This window comes from Staurois parvus, unplaced genomic scaffold (genome assembly GCF_062004578.1).
Source record: "Staurois parvus isolate SC_StPar_1 unplaced genomic scaffold, SC_StPar_1.0 ptg001328l, whole genome shotgun sequence".
NCBI classification, from domain to species: Eukaryota; Metazoa; Chordata; class Amphibia; order Anura; family Ranidae; genus Staurois; species Staurois parvus.
Window position 1 is genome coordinate 5,796,237 of NW_028319124.1, and position 18,393 is coordinate 5,814,629.

General features: G+C 41.3%; 1 protein-coding gene and 1 pseudogene across 1 annotated transcript in view; both read right to left on the reverse strand.

Annotated features, from left to right (window-relative positions):
- Nucleotides 1-211: 211 nt before the first annotated feature.
- Nucleotides 212-1,505, reverse strand: LOC149436971 (serine/threonine-protein kinase 31-like; annotated as a pseudogene).
- A 747-nt stretch (nucleotides 1,506-2,252) lies between these two features.
- The window catches only part of PLPP5 (phospholipid phosphatase 5), a 33,842-nt gene continuing 17,701 nt past the window's right edge, over nucleotides 2,253-18,393 (reverse strand). The window contains exons 4-8 of the mRNA XM_089661342.1: nucleotides 13,109-13,199; nucleotides 9,664-9,727; nucleotides 8,392-8,516; nucleotides 5,899-6,069; nucleotides 2,253-3,737 (exon numbers count right to left, since the gene is read on the reverse strand). Of these exons, the coding sequence (XP_089517468.1) occupies nucleotides 3,568-3,737; nucleotides 5,899-6,069; nucleotides 8,392-8,516; nucleotides 9,664-9,727; nucleotides 13,109-13,199 (621 nt within the window). The 3' untranslated portion in view covers nucleotides 2,253-3,567. The remainder of the gene's footprint in view (nucleotides 3,738-5,898; nucleotides 6,070-8,391; nucleotides 8,517-9,663; nucleotides 9,728-13,108; nucleotides 13,200-18,393) is intronic.

Consider the following 18,393-nt stretch of genomic DNA (forward strand, 5'->3'; position numbering starts at 1 on the left):
GATGAGGTATTACTAATGATTTGTACCGGAGTAATATGATATCTCTCTCTGGAGTCTATACCTCTTTTAATACAAGAGAGGATTTTGCTCGCTTTAGAAGCCGCAGCTTGGCATTGAATGCCATTATTAAGCTTGTGATCTACCAGAACCCCCAGATCCTTCACCATTGATTCCCCCAGTTGAACCCCCCCCCCCCCCAGTAAGTATGATGCATGCATATTCTTAGCCCCCAAGTGCAGAACATTACATTTATCAACATAATTTGCCACATATTTGCCCAATTAAACAGAGCATTGAGGTCTGCTTGTAAGTTGAAGACATTCTGTAAGGGCGTGATTCCAGTTATTGATCTGTCTTCTTGACTGCCAATAAATCATCCACATTACTATTTTATTGATCCACTGTACAATATTTTTTTTTTTTAATTCAACACCGGATAAATAATTTGATGGCTTCCATAAGACAAACCTCTTCAGTGATCTTCTTTACAACTTTGTTGTAAGCATTATTTCCTGTCACTTTCAATGGGTTTCTTGAGTGAGAATTTTTAACGCCTTTGAAATCAATGTCCACCTTTTCTAGTATTGTCAGAAGTACCCAGGGATGCAGTTGAGGCCAATTCGAGGAGCTGTTGTACATCAGGAAAACGTGCAGATAATACCAAGAGAACTACTGGTGTCAATCCACGTGGTGTTAGAAGTCAAACAATCAATCTGAATCCTCACAATCAACAGAGGTTCCAGTTTTGGGAGAATGCATTAACATGTCTAGCTTTGTCAGATATTCATCTAGCAGCAGTTGCTCAACCTCAATAATGAAGTAATCAACTGAAGAATTTAGGATTTGCTGGATTTTGTTCCATTTATCTAGAAGTAGATCTAGGTCTACCACATCCATGCAAGCTTGGAACAGTATCTGTGCCAAGTGGTACTCTCTCCAATGATCTTCTAGACCATTAAAAAAACGGACAAAGCAGAGAGCTGTTCCCCACTGATGACCTACACAGTCTCCAGAATCATCTGCCCCACTTCTGCATTCATCAACTAAGAATTCTCAATATGTTAATCTTGGTCATTAATACAGTTTAATCTGCTTCTTGCTGAAGACTTCACGCTAAATGCAAGCCCATAAATTGTTTGTTCAAATAGCCCTCTTTCTTTATATGTCAATGCATCCACTACAAATGCATTTTTAGAATTCTCAACTTTTGCAGCACATTCTACTTCTAATCCCTTAATTGCTTATTCTCATCCAAACGTCTCTAGTTTCTTTTCAGGCCATTTAGTTCAGGAGATAATCTTGCAGGTTGAATTACAGGTTGAATTACATAGTTTCCCTTTTAATGAGATGTGCTTTTTGTTCATGCATTGGTTGAACATAGGTAAGAACTTGGACTCACACATGGGAAGTCTCTCTACAACTCTGTCAGGCCATGAAAAAGCAGCCTCATGGTTTAAGAACTTTGAATGTTTCCAGGGTGCAAACCTAAGCAAAAGCCCAGTATTTCAAAATATTTATATATATAATTATTTATTTCAAATTTAAATTATATAGCAGTATCGCTATTATCACAATGGAAACCTGGTGGTTTTTTTAGGATAATTCCAGACATCAATGTAATTGTTTGTGTGGACAACTGATAAAATTATGACTCGTATGTACTTTTGCATGTGTCTTTTTTGTGTAGGCCACTTGGAGCTACTTTCAAGTATTTTATAACAGTTATTTTGTCTCATTGATTATTGTGATACCTTAAGCTTTTTCTGTATAAGCAGTCCTGTACTGGAAAACTAAACCTGACAAAGGTTTTACTCTCTCACCAATCTACCCAAAACTATAAAAATTGGCTTTGGGCAAGCTTAAAGTAAGCAAGAGCAGTGAAACACAGCCATTGTGTTGTACTTTTCAGTAGAAGGCAGTGACAGCAAATGTAACGAGAATATGGTTGCCCCTATGGACAATATAACAAACCATATTGAGGACCAAGTTGTTAAAACCCAGGCAACCAATGATACTAATATTTACATTAAATTGATTAATAAATCCACATTTTAATCTTAAAATAACTGCTAAAAAACACTCTATTTTCCCCTTTGAAATTTTTTCTTCCAGTGCAAAAAATTCTAATATAGAAACTACCTGGAAAAAACACTAAAAAGAAACCTGCTATAAAGAAGTTTATAATAAAAAAGGAAAAAAAAAAAAAAGGATTTTTTTCCAAACATAGATTCACAATTGTTTTTCTATTTTTTTTCCATATGGCTGCAGCAATCTGACATTCTTATTAAAAACTGGGAGGAGACAAAAACCACAATAAAATTATACATACATACATATACACACACACACACACTCACACTGTTTTATAAACTATTTTTTGGACATGGGGTTTCAATAGGTGATGGTGTTCTACTACAGAAGGAATTTTAACTGTGGAATGTCTGTGTCAAATGCTTTTAAAACCAACATTGCTTGGTTATTCTCAAACTCCAATTCAGTCCTTTCCTAGCACCATGTTATCCTGTGCTGTGGTCACCAGACATTGCACATTATCCTAGCACTCTGTGATCCTGTGCTGATAGCACACATTCTAAACCCAGCCACACATGGACCGAACCAGTTCCACAGGGACCAGTTGAATTTTGGTCCATGTGTGGATGCTCCTCCTCGACAGAAATCCTAACAATCGACTTCAATCAAATGGGCTTGTTGGAAATGTTCCTTCAATTAGCAGTTGCAGCTGCTGATCAGTGTATTCTGACAGAGGAGAGTCCCACTGTCAGAGTGCATTGGGGTTGAAGTGCACAAAATCGGGTGCAGCTGTAGCTAATCAGCTTCTAACTTCAGCTTGTTCAATAAAATCTGTCATCAGATTGGTTTCTAGGCAGAGCTGCACCAGATTTTGCACTCTAACATTTTAGTACATCAACCCCAATGTCTCAGCGGGGAGGGTTCCTGACTGACTGGGAGGATTCATCTGGACTGTGTGGATAGAGGACTCCATTCTATGGCCAGCCTAACAGAACACATGCCATTCTTATACCACTATGTGATTTTGTCCACATAGAAGTCTATATAATCATGAGATCACTGGACTTTTGTAATAACAGCATCGGATGACCTTGTGATAATCTACAGTAAACTGATCACTAAACATCAGATCTATTCCAAGCACGGAGTGATCCATCCCTGATAATCATTGAACATTACAAATAATCCCAGCATTGTCAGGTCATGTCCTGGTTGGACATAGCAAGGAGTTCCTTGGGCCCTACCACTGTCCCAATAAATATTTTCTTTTCAGCCAAGAGATTAGACCTTGTCCTACATACCTAAACCAGGCACGAAAGACTCACTTGAAATGTTAATCTATAGTCTGGTCCACCTCAATGAATGTTCCCTTCAAGTGTAACAGAACTGGAAACAGCCAAACCTGTTAGAAGGTAAAAGTTGCCCCTAATAATAAATATACTATCTGCTCCTGAGAAAGTGAAGATCACCTCTTCATCATAGGAGGGCTTCCCAGTACACTGTGGCAGTGAAAGTCCATATCTACGTATGTCTCAGCTATACATCCAGGCTGTACCCTGCGGTGCTCAGCTTCCTCTCCTGCGCTCCGGACACTCGGCCCTTGGTCCGATATGGCTGCTGACATTCTTTGTCTGTCAATGGGGGGTAATATTGTCTGTAGCACAGGTAGGCAAAGAAGAGTCCAATGAGAGCTCCAACCACCACATCTAAAATAAATGGAGACAATAGGCAGTCAGAATACAGTATATTACAACTGTTCTAACTATTCATCCATTCTAATGTACAATCTAACAAACTGCATGATATATGAACCCTCTCTGTGGAGGCAATGCCGTTTAATGTCTCCTCATGCTCTGAAAACAGGCCACTCTAAACGTGGTCATTTTAAAAAGGTAAAATATCTGACCAATACCCCCATCCCGCCCACCTGTCATACCATGGGGTTCACAGATTGGACAGTAAGTACTGTGAGTGACTGTGCTGCTGGGAGCATCATCTGTGGTATACTCCAAGATGTTATGGAGGGCAAAAGGGGAGTAAGGGGGGGTGGAATTAGAGAAATACAGTTACAACATAGTGGCAGTTTTAAACACTTACTGCAAAAAATGAAAGGGCGTCTTAACGCATCTTACATTGCCCATAGATGGATTGACTCTCGGCCAGTTCAGCAGGGACCTGGACTTCAGTACAACCAGCCTGTCAGACTTTTAGCATGCAATTACTGCTGGTGGCTGTAGCCGCCAGCAGTAATCAATGTATTCTGTCAGCAGGGAAGGCTCCCTGCGAACAGAACAAAAAACAGAGCTGTGGGAGGGATTCCCCCATCAACTGACTTTATTGATTGCAGAATTAGGCAATTCTCTGTCCTGCAACCCATAGTTGGCTCGCCTTAGTCACATCAACTCCAGAATTTAAAAGAAAAAAAAAAAAGGGTCAATTTCATCGCAGTTCAATGAACACAGTGGAAGTGATTTACTTAGTTAATTTGTACTCTCAAAAAACAGTCACATATGTGGGGATTTATGTGTTACTAAACCCAGGACCCTGCATTCACTATATCTGGTCTCCCACACTACAAAACATGGAAATGCAATTTTAGTAAATATAAACTGCTAAATACCTTTTCTCATCAGCATTTAGAGCAGTCTTGTAACGTCTATCAGTGTCTGGCTGAGCACTGGTTAAAACTTGTAGGAGGAGTTTTCATTTTCCTCTGACTGTCCTGTGAGGCTGCATAACCCCTGACCCTCAGTGTGGATTGGTCCTGTGCTGATCACATGCACCCTCCCAAATTAAAAAAAAAAAAAAAAAAAAAAAAAGCTCTCTAGTCATATACACTAAACCAGGGGTAGGCAACCTGCGGCTCTCCAGCTTTTGCAGGACTACAAGTTCCATCATGCTTCTGCAAGTCATAGCTGTAACTGTCAATTTTGCAATGTCTCATGGGAAATGTAGTTCCACAACAGCTAGAGAGCCGCAGGTTGCTTACCCCTGTACAGAGTGACTCCTAGAGCTCTGTACTATCAGCCGGTGGATTGGGGACATTAGAAGAAGGGGAGGATCTGAGAAGACAGGATCACACAGCTTTTTTGGCTCTAAGGGTGATGATAGCTTCTCTCTGCTCTCAACAGAGAGCGGGACTGTCAGTCACCACTGTCTGCTCAGCACCCTCAGCTCTCACTGGAGTGCCGGGCGAGGGAGCGGCTGGCTCAGGCTTTCAGCGCTTCGCTGAGAGGCGGAGCCAGGTGCCGTTCCAGACTCGGAGGTGGATCCCAAATTTGAAGTCGGGATCTTTCCCCAGCCTTCAGTTCGCTGTCAGCGGGTCACAGGAGAGCAGAATGGACTGCACTCCTGTGATCCACAGGAAAAAGTACAGCCAAAAAAAGCTTTGGCTGTACTTCTCCTTTAACACCTGGTACCTGCATGGCAATACTGGAGTCTGCTCAGACAACCTTTCTAGTACATGGCAATGTTTGAAGTGCAAATTGTTTTCTTTTTAGGAAACATAAATGAGTCACAAATCCATGTATTTCTACCCAAGCATATGATGGGGACATGGCACAGCAGGAGGTTAACTTCTGTGTAAACTGTATGCCAAGACAGATTGAGATACAGGAGGATTAAATGTTTTTTAAATTTCGATTTCTACACAAACATTTTCCTCCCACTCTTCCTCATAGATCATGGAGGACTCCAATCATAAGAAAAAGGACCACTATGTAAACCTGGAAAGCAGGAGCTCTGGGTCAAGCTTTTCATATTTTTTTTCATATTCTTGAAGATCATCTATGTATTTTTCATCTTAAGCCCAGCCTCAAATTTCCCCGGTTACTGACACTTTACCCCTGCTGAACCCAGTGTACTTACCCTGCCAGTGGTGCTTGTAGTCACATGTGCGGGACAATGCAATAGCGATAGCACACAGCAGCGGGAACAAGAAGGTGCACAGCCGCCAGGAATGTCCACGACCAGTGGAGGAAAAACTTCCCAGCTTCCCGGCAATATAAAGAGCTGTGAAGCCCAGCCCTGCAAATGCAACTGATGAGGGGAAAAAGAAACAGAACATAAGTCAGAAGTATAGAAAAGAAAGGGGGGGGATATCGATTATTCCTATGGTTGGGGTTGCACATGTGCAACATTTCAGAGCAATAAATCTCATTATAAAGTGACCCCTGACCACTGACAGATGTCCTCATACAACTACCCTCTTCACAGGGTGACAACACTACCATGCTATTTTACTGCAGGACTAACAGTGTTGTCACTATTACTAGTAGAAAATGAAAAAGGACCTGATATGCGTCTGTTGTATCATGTACTTGTGCTAAAAAGGTTCCTGTTCTCTTTGCATGGCTTCCTTTGTGTGAAATTCCTGGTGATCCTACCTGTCCCCCTGCTTTCCCATTTCAAACTAACCACACTAGGCATGAGAGCACATGCATCTCAGGGTGGTCAGTTTTCTGGCTGTGCCTGCCTGTCCTCCAATGTCCAACACTTGTGCTGACATGTTCCCCCTGCACAGCTCTTCTCTGGGAAGGTCAGTGTCCTACTGTTTCTCTGCCTCCTGCAGAGGCACCCCCTTCAGTCTCCACCCCCAGCTCTCTAAGCCTCTTATGCAGCTGAGAACATAGGTCATGTGATCACACACAAAACAAAAAATTTGATTTTTATAATATAATACACACACACACACACACACATATATATATACACACACACAGTTGTGTTCAAAATAATAGCAGTCGGACATTACTAACTGGATCAATCACTGTTTTTGGTAGAAATGATACTTCTACATGGCAAATAATTTACTAGCAGGTGTAGTAGAGTAATAGAAATCCAACAGACCCAACAGTCATGACATGCATGCTGCTGATTCTGTGTAATTGAATCACTAATTGAAAGTAGCATGTTCAAAATAATTGCAGTGTGGAGTTATTAGTGAGGTCATTCATTCTTTGAAAAACAGGTGGCAATTATTGCCCTTATTTAAGGAAGGAAGGCAGCAAATGTTGTACATGCTGGTTACAGTGCATCTCTCTGTGAAATACTGAGGAAAATGAGTCGTTCCAGACATTGTTCAGAAGAACAGCGTACCTTGATTAAAAAGTTGATTGGAGAGGGGAAAACATATAAAAAAGTGCAGAAAATGCATTTGTGTGTATGGAAATAAAAGCTATTAGAAGGATTTTGAGCTTTATTCACTTTTTTCAACACACTGCTATTATTTTGAACACAACTGTTCTCTCCCTCTCTCCCTCAACAGGTTGTTTTAAAAAAGGGGAGGATTCACATTTACTTTAATGCTAGTGACAGAGTGCATCTTATATCATTGTAAAATGATAAGTTCACCTTTCAACAAAAAATAATAAATGCAAATTTTGAAGGTAAATGTGCATTTATTTTTTGTTGTAAGCCTGGAATGCATTGCACCAATGAACAGCAGATCGCTGGTGTCATGCAGGACTCCTGCAGACCTGTTAGTGTATCTGCTTGCTCGTAACTCGTACGAGCAAACTTGTAGTTTCTTATTCACAGAATACAGTGAATGAGTGATATGCCCTGCTTGGCTGAGTTTTATTTTTTTATTTTGACAGCTAGTGGGGGGCTATGTGGGAGAAGATCCCCCGCTAGCTGTCAGAGCAGGGGAAATCGTGGGGTGCAGGGCCGGTTATTTCATAACACGTAATATGGGTGTAACATGCAACAAGTTATGAAAGGTGAACTGATCCTTTAAATTATGCCCATAGTTGCATTGAATACAATAGCATGACACAGTGAGGGGGGTGCAAAATCTGGTGCAGCTCTGCATAGAAACTAATCAGCTTTCAGATTTTATTGTCAAAGCTTAATTGAACAATCTGAAGTTAGAAGCGGATTGGTTGGGTAAGTATATATTTACAGCAAAATCCATCAAAGGCCTGAAACCTGGGGTGCAGTATTTTTTTAAATCCAAAATATGTATTTCATATTGTTTTGCATGCTTCAGTTTGTCTTGAGCATCTTCTCCCATTTTCTACACCGTTGGGACGATCCAGTTTTTCCATTACAGGGCCAGGTCAATTTTTACATTTCTATTCCTCCGCAGTGTCCAGTATGATGTGGTTCTGGCACAGATATACTCAGATTGGAATTCTAGGACCAGAGCTGATTACACAGCAATGTAGTCAAACAGTTCCTGCAAATTCAGGGCTGCTTATCCCACATCAATCATTGAATGGAGGAGGAGTACACCCTGACCTATGGACATATGCTCAAATAACACATGACCTTACATTGAAGAGGCTAGTTATTGGTCATAGAATTCAATTTAGAAATGAGTGAACATTTTATCTGGAAATAAATGACATTTTTGCTTACAGGAGGAGTGGCCACTGGGAAAGCTCTTTCGCCCTTCAGTCACCACTTCCGGATCACCTGTACATTCCAGTCCTGGCGATTCTCTCCCATCTGGAAAACAGCGTTGCAGAAAGTCGGGACGCGGCCTGAAGATATAACAAGAGGTCATTATCATTATGAGTGCGCAAAATTCAATGTCCCGATGCAGATTATAAATGCAGAATGCCATCTTAGCGATTTGCACGCACTATACCCATGCCGCATTCCTGTCCAGATAAAGCAAGCTCATATCTATGGGGCAGGCAGACACCTGTAGACCTGGCAGCCCTCTAATTGGTTAACAAACCTTTCCCGAATAGTGTCTCCCTCCCCACAAGACAGGATGTATAGATCTCTTCCTTTCTCTTCACTGATCAAGTATCACCATGCAATCACTTGTCTGTCATTGGTCTGAAATGTGATGGGAAATCCAATTTTTTTTTTTTAAAGTGATCACCGAAACAAGTGAGGAGACACCTGTTCCTATCACAGCGATGATTTATTTCACTTTTTGCCTCCAAGACAAATGAAGTGGCATATCCCCAACACATACAGAGAATGATAATCACATTCCCCTGGATAATCACTAGAGGGAACAATTATAAATCTGTATATAGGATATTATAAGGCCCTGTTCACATGGGCATACCACAGCATACACCCATGCGAGGGCCAGTGCAAGGCAATGCCAGTGATTTCAATTGGGATGCAGTGGTTGTACAAACACACATCCACTGCTCCCAATATGTAAAAGTTCACAGTCCTGGATGCAGACCGTGTGCGTTTGGGGCTGTCCACCTGCCTGGCTGTCAAATTGGGAGCTGTGTCCGTGCAGCTGCTGCATCCTGACATCACAAACAACATGGCGGTGCCTAGCAGTCTGAAGGCATTGGGGTGTAAAAAACAAGGGAGTCCTTTACAGGTAAAAAAAATGTCTAAAATACAATATAATCTTATGGCAAGACTGCTTAATCGAATGGTCTGGCAAAAAAAAAAAAAAAAAAGCATACAGTTATATTGCAGTCTATTGCAATGGTAGAGAAGGAGGTAGTCACAAAAGAAACAAAGAGCTAATAAATTTTTCCCAATTTTTTCTTATGGGAAAGAGGTTATAATGGCTAATCTACACTTCTGTTAAAGTATACAGTGTTAACGCTTAAAAAAAAAAAAAAATCCCATTCAGTATAAGATACCCCTACTTGTGCAACAATTCCACCATTTCTAAGCAAAAGAAAAAAAAACAAACAGTCTTACCTTCCCACTATGAGTTTTATTGTATTGGTGAATACACCATTAAGCGCTAAAGCAAGACTGGCAGCTGTAGAAACAAAAAAAAAAAAAAAAAAAGTTTTTTAAACAATTAAAATTACATGCAAGTCCCCTCCTCCCCCCCAAAAAAAATACAGCATTCATGCTTTTACATCTTTGTTGCATGTCAGTGCTGCTGATTTCCACCAGCCCATTTAAAGCCACTTTGTCTACATCCACATGAAGCAGCAATGGCTGCAGGGCATTTATCAGGGTGGGCTTCCCCATGGTGACAGAGGACTAGGTTTGTATAATGCTGGTTTAATTGGCCAGGGTGTCACTGCAGTTAAGGGAAGGAGAAGAGCTTTGCCACCTTTTAACAAGAAGGGTCTGAACAAAGACTTCATGGCAGGATCAGCAGCTATTTTAATAAAGCAATTTCAAAAGTCATTTTCATTAACGTGCAGCTTTTAACACGCTAAAGATTAGAAAAGATTTTATTGACTTGGCTTACATTTACATTAAGCAATAGTACCTGAGGTTATTGGCATTTGAAGAGTCTGGTAGCTTATTCACTTGCATGTGATTCATTTAAAAAAAAAGTCAGAATACAAATTTGCTGAGCATTCAGGAAACATCCCTCTCTAATCATCTATCTATGCACACTTATTTTTAAATCCTGATCAAATTAAATATATATATATATATATACATACATATACATACACACATACATACATATATATATATATATACATACATATACATACATACACACACATATACATATACACACACACACATATACACACATATATATATATATATATATATATATATATATATATATATATATATATATACACACACACACACACACACACACACACACACACACACACACACACACACACACACACACACACATATATATATACATATGTACACATTCACATACACAGTAAACCTGTCAGCAAGTGGTTATTCCAAGATCATGGCTGCAGATGTGATCCTGGTACTATTTTTCTCATCAGGCAATCAGCTGGTTTTTTTTTTAAAGTGATCTGAGCAGCTGTACACACACCTGATAACTTTTGCAGCTCTGTAAAGGGCTGTCCTAATCTCCCGCCTCCAACAGCAATAGTTCTCAGGCTCTCCCATTCCTCCAGGGAAGCCCGAAATGGAGAAAAATCTATTCCCCCTCTCCTCTGTTACAAATGATCCCAGGAGCAGTGATGATTTTGTCACTTCCAGTTTCAAAGCAGTCATTCCCTGGTTACATACAAGGAAAGCAGCTAAATAAGCATGATCTGTGCTTGGTTAGCTGTTTTGCAACTGGTAGACAAAAAAACAAAACAGCACACCAAAAATGAAAAACACCCCCTTTCTCCCCCCACGCATACACACATCCTTCATGGTTAACTGCAAACTAATAGTCTTTAAAGGCTTTTAAAGCATCACCTATGGACAATTTTAGGTACCGTAGTTTGTCGCCATTTAAAATCTTGACACCTTTAGTATCTATTTACTCCAGGGGTGGACAAATCCCAGGCACCAGGTCACAATAGCGACTAGAAATTGTGTCCTGGCGCCAAGATTCACACACGCTGAATCCCATAGACTTCAATGGGAGACCGCCTGCCCCGTAGACTTCAATGGGAAACCGCCCCACCCCCCCATAGACTTCAATGGGAAACCGCCCCCCCCCCCCCCCACAGACTTCAATGAGAAACCACCCCCCACATATATAGACTTCAAATGGGAAAAACGCCCCCCCCCATAAACTTCAAAGGAAAAACGCCTCCCCATAGACTTCAATGGGAAACCGCCTCCCATAGACTTCAATGCAAAAACTCATGTCAAAAGCAATATGTGAGCACTTATCTCTGCATGCCACTCTTATCACTTGCAGGTCTGGAATGTACCACCACAAACTCGAATAGGACCCTTTCCATAATGCCACTCAAAAACACAATGCGTGTAGATCGCATCTGTGTGAACCACCTCAATAGGAACACAAAATATCTAGTATGTTATGCGAATCTGAGTTTCAAAACTAATCCAGAATCACATATGTGTGAACCAGGGAGGTTCCATTCACATCTGAGCAGTTTGGATCACAGCAGAATCACAAAACACAGGTTCAGGTAACATTTTCAGTGGTGTCTAAAACGTGGTGCAGTTTTGCTGTGACTGCCATGTGGCAAATCACATCGCATGAAGCTCCGGACGTGAACAACCCATGCTACGCTACAAAGAAGAAAAAAAGAAAAAAAACTGGCTCCTAACTTTTTTTGCTGGCTCCTAGGCTCAAAGCAAATTTGTCCAGCCCTGATTTACTCAATGCTACCTTATCTTTTAGATTTTACCAAAAACTTGAGTATTATATTGGGTTTGTGCGCACGAAAATTTTAGTGCATTTTGTCCCAAAAATTAGCATTTGATAAACAGCTGCACAAATATGGTGTGGCATACAAAATTGCAACAGCCACAATTTTTATTCTCCATGGCCTCTGCTTTCAGAAAATATGTAATGTTTGGGCATCCCAAGTACTTCTCTAGCAAAGAAACGCTGAATTTAGGGTGTTAAAAATGTGAAAACTTCCCCAGGCAGCAAATGCTTAACCACTTCACTTCCGGACACTTTTACCCCCTTCCTGCCCAGGCCAATTGTCAGCTTTCAGTGCTATCACACTTTGTGTGACAATTGCGCGGTCATGCAACACTGTACCCATATGAATTTTTTAGAGACAGATAAATCTTTATTTTGGTGGTATTTAATATTTTTCACCTGATCACCCCCAAGGGAGCATTTCATATTCCCGATATGTGCCTGCTGTACTATGTACTTTTATGAAAACATCCTGTTCTCTTTGTATTGATGCCTTTGTGTGAAATTCCTGGTGTTCCCGCCAGTCCCTCTGCTTTCCTATTAAAAACGGACCACACCAGGCATGAGAACACAGCATGGTCAGTTCTCTATCTGTGCTGTGAACTCAATGATCAGACTTCTGCTTACAAGCTCCCCCCCGGCCCCGTACTTTCTACCTTTATATTGTAAAGCGCTGTGCAAACTGGTGGCACTATATAAATCCTGAATAATAATAATAATAAAAGAAGTGTATTCTGATGGTAGGGAACGATTCCCAGCTGTCAGAATACAAAGGCTTAGTGGGGATGATTCCCCCCTCCATACATTCAAGGTGCTTGAGCCCTTTTATTTTCCCCATTCAACAGGCTGGTTGTAAAAAGGCTATATAAGGATCTGAAAAAAAAAAAAAAAAAAGAAGGTTTTAATCCACAGCTCATTATTAGCAGTGCCGGTCACATTCTCACTACATGAGCAGTACTACCACATGCAAAAGCACATCTGAACTTGAATTCCTGTGTAATTATACTCCGCTATCTGTGGCTGTTTCAGAAGAAGAGTTACTATCAGTACAAATATTACCAAGTATAGCTTCACGTGCGTCTGTGCGATCCACTCGCCGACAAAGGCGGGCCAGAACCACAACCGAGATGGGAGCCAAGAAAGAGATCAGCTAGAAACACAAAGGAAAACGTGATAAAAGATACAGCCGTGGTGCATCTGTACACAATTCTGACAACTGGAATGCAAGGTCTGTCTGCAGCCTCCCCATGTTTCATAATGTGAATACCCAGCAGGATTCGTATTATAAAAGGCAGAGACACAGACAAGCTAGAAGTTTCCCTCCATCATCATACTATTTAACCCGTTCCTGCCGGCGCCTCCTGGCCCTTTAAGAGTTTCAGAAGGCGGGAGGCAGGACGGGCGGGGTTTAGGGATCATGTGACCGCCGTGACGCATCATCACGACGGTCACATGATTGGGAAAGGTCCCGATCGAAAGCACAGACCGGGACCTTTCCGTGAGTACCGGACATGTGTGCTGGGAGCGTGCAGGGTGCGTGCTCTCAGCACATATGTTTTTGGTTAATTGCACACAAATGTGCGGCCGCTTGGCGTCTAGGCCCAGACACTGGGAGTTCGCACATTTGTGTGCGGCCAGCGTGAAGAGGTTAAAGATGAAATCCAGTCAGATTAGAAAGACACAAATGTATGCAGTTCTGCATTGAAGGACACTTGAAATGTATTTTATGATGTAGTGCACCTGAATTTGACTTGAGATCAGCTTCTTTAAGTCCTAATTGAGCAGGGCTTAGAATGGGAGAGGAAGAAGCAGCACAAGAGCCAATCAGTACATCTGCCTAAAAAGGAGCATGCTGATAGGAGGAGAAAGCAGAGTGGAAGAGAAATTAACTCATCACTTTTACAGGCTGGGGGGGCAATGAACGTGACAGCCTGAGTTCAGAGGTAGTGGGTTATATGATGTTGCAGCTCCTGATTGAAGTGGTATTTTCTCAATCTTCTAAATGTGCTCTTAAACTTTTTTTTATTGGATTTCTGCTTGAAAAACACTACCACTTACAGTGGCTTGAAAAAATATTCATACCCCTTGAAAATTTTCCACATTGTCATGTTACAACCAAAAACGTAATTTTATTTTACTGGGATTTTATGTGAGACCAGTGGTCTCCAAACTGCGGCCCAGGGGTCAGATATGGCCCTTTGCTTGCTTTTATCTGGTCCTTGGGGCACTATTTCATCTACAACCAACAATTGGGTGTAATTCCCCCACTTACCAATGAAGGGGGCACAATTCCTCCCAATAACACAAATGATAAAGTCCAATGACATCAATGATGGGGCACAATTCCTCCCACTTACACCAGACCATGGGGCATTATTTTTTTTCCACTGACGTCGGGACCTTTTCTACTCCCACTGTCCGCAGTCCAGCCCTCAAAGTCTGAAGGACAGTAAACTGGGCCTTTGTTTAGAAAGTTTGGAGACCACTGTGACCAACCAACACAAAGTGGCACATAATTGTGAAGTGGGAAAAAAACAAATGCTTTTCAAACGTTTTTTACAAAAAAATATGTGAAAAGTGTGGCATGAATTTGTATTCAGCAGCCCGGAGTCAATACTTTGGAGAACCACCTTTTGCTGCAATTACAGCTGCAAGTCTTGCCACAGATTTTCAATTGGATTTAGGTCTGGACTGTGACTAGCCCATTCTAACACATGAATATGCTTTGATCTAAACCAGGGGTCTGCAACCTTTAAGACATAAAGAGCCACTTGGACCCGTTTCCGAAGGGAAAAAAAAGAATGGGAGCCGCAAAACCATTGCAACATTTATAACAAATCCGACACTGCATATATTGCAAAAAGCACTCTGGTCATGAAGGGGGTTTAAGGGCCCAGTAAGCAAAGGGTTAATCAGGGCCACAGTGTATCTTCATAATCTCAATCATAGCCTTAGGTCAGTGGTGGGCAACCTTTTTTTTCAACTGAGCCAAATCTCGCCAAAACCACGATTGAAATTTATTTTGACAGCCACATTTTTAAAACTGAAAATACATCCCCCATATAGTAATTCATCCCCCATATAGTAATTCATCCCCCATATAGTAATTCATCCCCCATACAGTAATTCATCCCCCATATAGTAATTCATCCCCCACATAGTAATTCATCCCCCATATAGTAATTCATCCCCCATATAGTAATTCTTCCCCCATATAGTAATTCATCCCCCATATAGTAATTCTTCCCCCATATAGTAATTCTTCCCCCATATAGTAATTCATCCCCCACATAGTAATTCATCCCCCACACAGTAATTCATCCCCCACACAGTAATTCATCCCCCACACAGTAATTCATCCCCCACACAGTAATTCATCCCCCACACAGTAATTCATCCCCCACATAGTAATTCATCCCCCATATTGTCTCAATTCACTTACCTTTGCTCCGCGCGTTCCTCTCGCTGTGTTCCCGCGCCGTTCTGGTCTTCAGGGCGGACTGAGAGAGGAGTTCGTCACTCTGCCCCGCCTACATCCTGGCTGCCCCACCTACATCCTGACAGCCAATGTTCCACGCTCCGCGGGCCGGATTTTTGAGGAGGGAGGGGAGCGGGCGCCCGGCACACAGAAGAGCCGCATGTGGCTCGCGATCTGCGGCTTGCCGACCACCTGGTGGGCAGTGTGCTCCGGAGCCGCAGCAAAGATGAAAAAGAGCCGCATGCGGCTCTGGAGCCGCGGGTTGCCGACACCCGATCTAAACCATTCCATTGTAGCTCTGGCTGGATGTTTTGGGTCGTTGTCCTGCTGGAAGTTGAATCTCCTCCCCAGTCTCAGGTCTTTTGCAGACTCTTCTACGATTGCCCTGTATTTGGCTCCACCCATCTTCCCATCAACTCTGACAAGCTTCCCTGTCCCTGCTGAAGAAATCCCCACAACATTTTGCTGCCACCACCATGTCTCACGGTGGGGATGGTGTGTTCAGGGTGATGTGCAGTGTTAGTTTTCCACTACACACAGCATTTTGCTTTTATACCAAAAATGTCATTTTTGGTCTCATCTGACCAGAGCACCTTCTTCCACATGTTTGCTGTGTCCCCCACATGGCTTGTCACAAACTGCAAATGGGACTTCTTATGGCTTTCTTGCCACTCTTCCATAAAGGCCAGATTTGTGGAATACACGATCAATAATTGTCCTGTGGACAAATTCTCCCACCTGAACTGTGGATCTCTGCAGAATCTCCAGAGTCACCTCTGTTCTCCTTGCCCTGCCTGTCAGTTTAGATGGACGGGCAGGTCTTGGTAGGTTTGCAGTTGTGCCATACTATTTCAATTTTCAGATGATAGATTGAACAGTGCTCCATGAAATGTTCAAAGCTTGTGATATTTTCTCTCTTATACCCTAACCCTGCTTTAAGCTTCCCCACAACTTTATCCCTGACCTGTCTGTTGTGTTCCTTGGCCTTCCATGATGCTGTTTGTTCACTAATGTTCTCTAACAAACCTCTGAGGGCTTCACAGAACAGCTGAGAATAAATTACACACAGGTGGACTCCATTTACTAATAAGGTGACTTCTGAAGGCAATTGGTTCCACTAGATTTTATTTAGTGATATCAGAGTAAAGGGGGCTGAATACAAAATGTACGCGACACTTTTCAGATATTTGGAAAAACTTTTGAAAACCATTTATCATTTTCCTTCCACTGCATAGTTATGTGCCACTTGTGTTGGTCTATCACATAAAATTATAACAAAATTGGTGCTGCGCTCCCACACTTGTACTTCTATAAATAATTAATTCAAAATGAGGTTTCAATTACACCCCTAGTGAATCCTCCTGTGTATAATTATCACAAACTCAATTCATCATATTATTATACAATCTTATCCAGTGATGTTTGATAAACCATAAGAAATAAAATACAAATGTGCAAAAAACACAAAAACCCAATACATAAACCCACTTGTGTCCCTAAACAGGGTGAAATCACAAACCTGTACTAAACCATTCGCGATAAAACACTTGGCATAAATGAATTCCCAAAGGTGCAATAAAGTAAATAAGTGGAAATAACTGACAAATGGCACTATTGTGCTTATAGAAACAAACAATAGGACGGTCAGGATAAATTAACCCTGACTATAAGACAATCTACAAGGACTATAATAAATCCTTCAACATAAATGTGCGACCACCACTCAACAAGTGACCACATGTACCAAAGTGTAAATTGCCGTGCTCTAGTCCCCAAACTTGGGAAGATACTACTATATAAATAGCAAAAAAATAAATCAAATATTAAGTGAATCCACAAATGAAAATCCAGTGACACTATGATAAACACACAACTTAAATCAATTAAAAAGTATGCTATTTATACTGTCCTCATATTAATGAGGTTAATTTTAATCTCATTATTAATGAAATTAATATGAGGACAGTATAAATAGCACGGTTTGTCACCACGCCCGTTGTTCCTGATGAAGTCATGTGATTAGTGATGCAACTAGTCAGACGAGAGACGGAGACATGGTGACATCACATCCGGCGCAAGCGCCATCTTGAAGCACCCATAGGAGTACACCCAGGAGTTCCTATGAGGATCTGTGAGCATTTTTTTCCCATAACGCATGTGAATGAGCATTTATAGTATTCTTTTACATCAATAAATGAATCTATATCACACGATGGAAGGATTCTTCTTCTTGTTTTATAAACACCGATGAGGAAGCTCCAATTTTGTAATAATTTTATGTGATAGACCAACACAAAGTGGCACATAATTGTGAAGTGGAAGGAAAATGATAAATGGTTTTCAAAAGTTTTTACAAATAAATATCTGAAAAGTGTGGCGTATTTTGTTATACTTTTGATCCCATTCTATCCAGGTGTATAGCCAGGTGCAAGCAGCAACCAATTCCTAGAAGAATAGTTTATTCAGGGTAGCACAGGTGGTTCTCCATTGTTTTTCTATCACATAAAATCCCATGAAAATAAAATTTTCATTTTTCGTTGTAACATGACAAAATATGGAAAATTTCAATGGGCATGAATACTTGTTCAAGGCACTGTACCTGTCACTGCCAGGGCACCTTCCCAACACTAAAGGCTGCCATCTTCCAAGTCTTGGGAGCATTGCTAGTTCATGCATGCAGGCCAGCTCATTACACACAGTATGTGGGCATCTCTGTCCTGATTTTCAGAACTATGCAATGGTTGGACTTATTTCTCCTTCTTACAATGCAAGTCTATGAGTCAGGTGACTCATCAAAAACAATGCATAAACTGTGTGCACGATACCTTAATAGTTGATATGAAGGGATGTCAAGTGAAATACAATG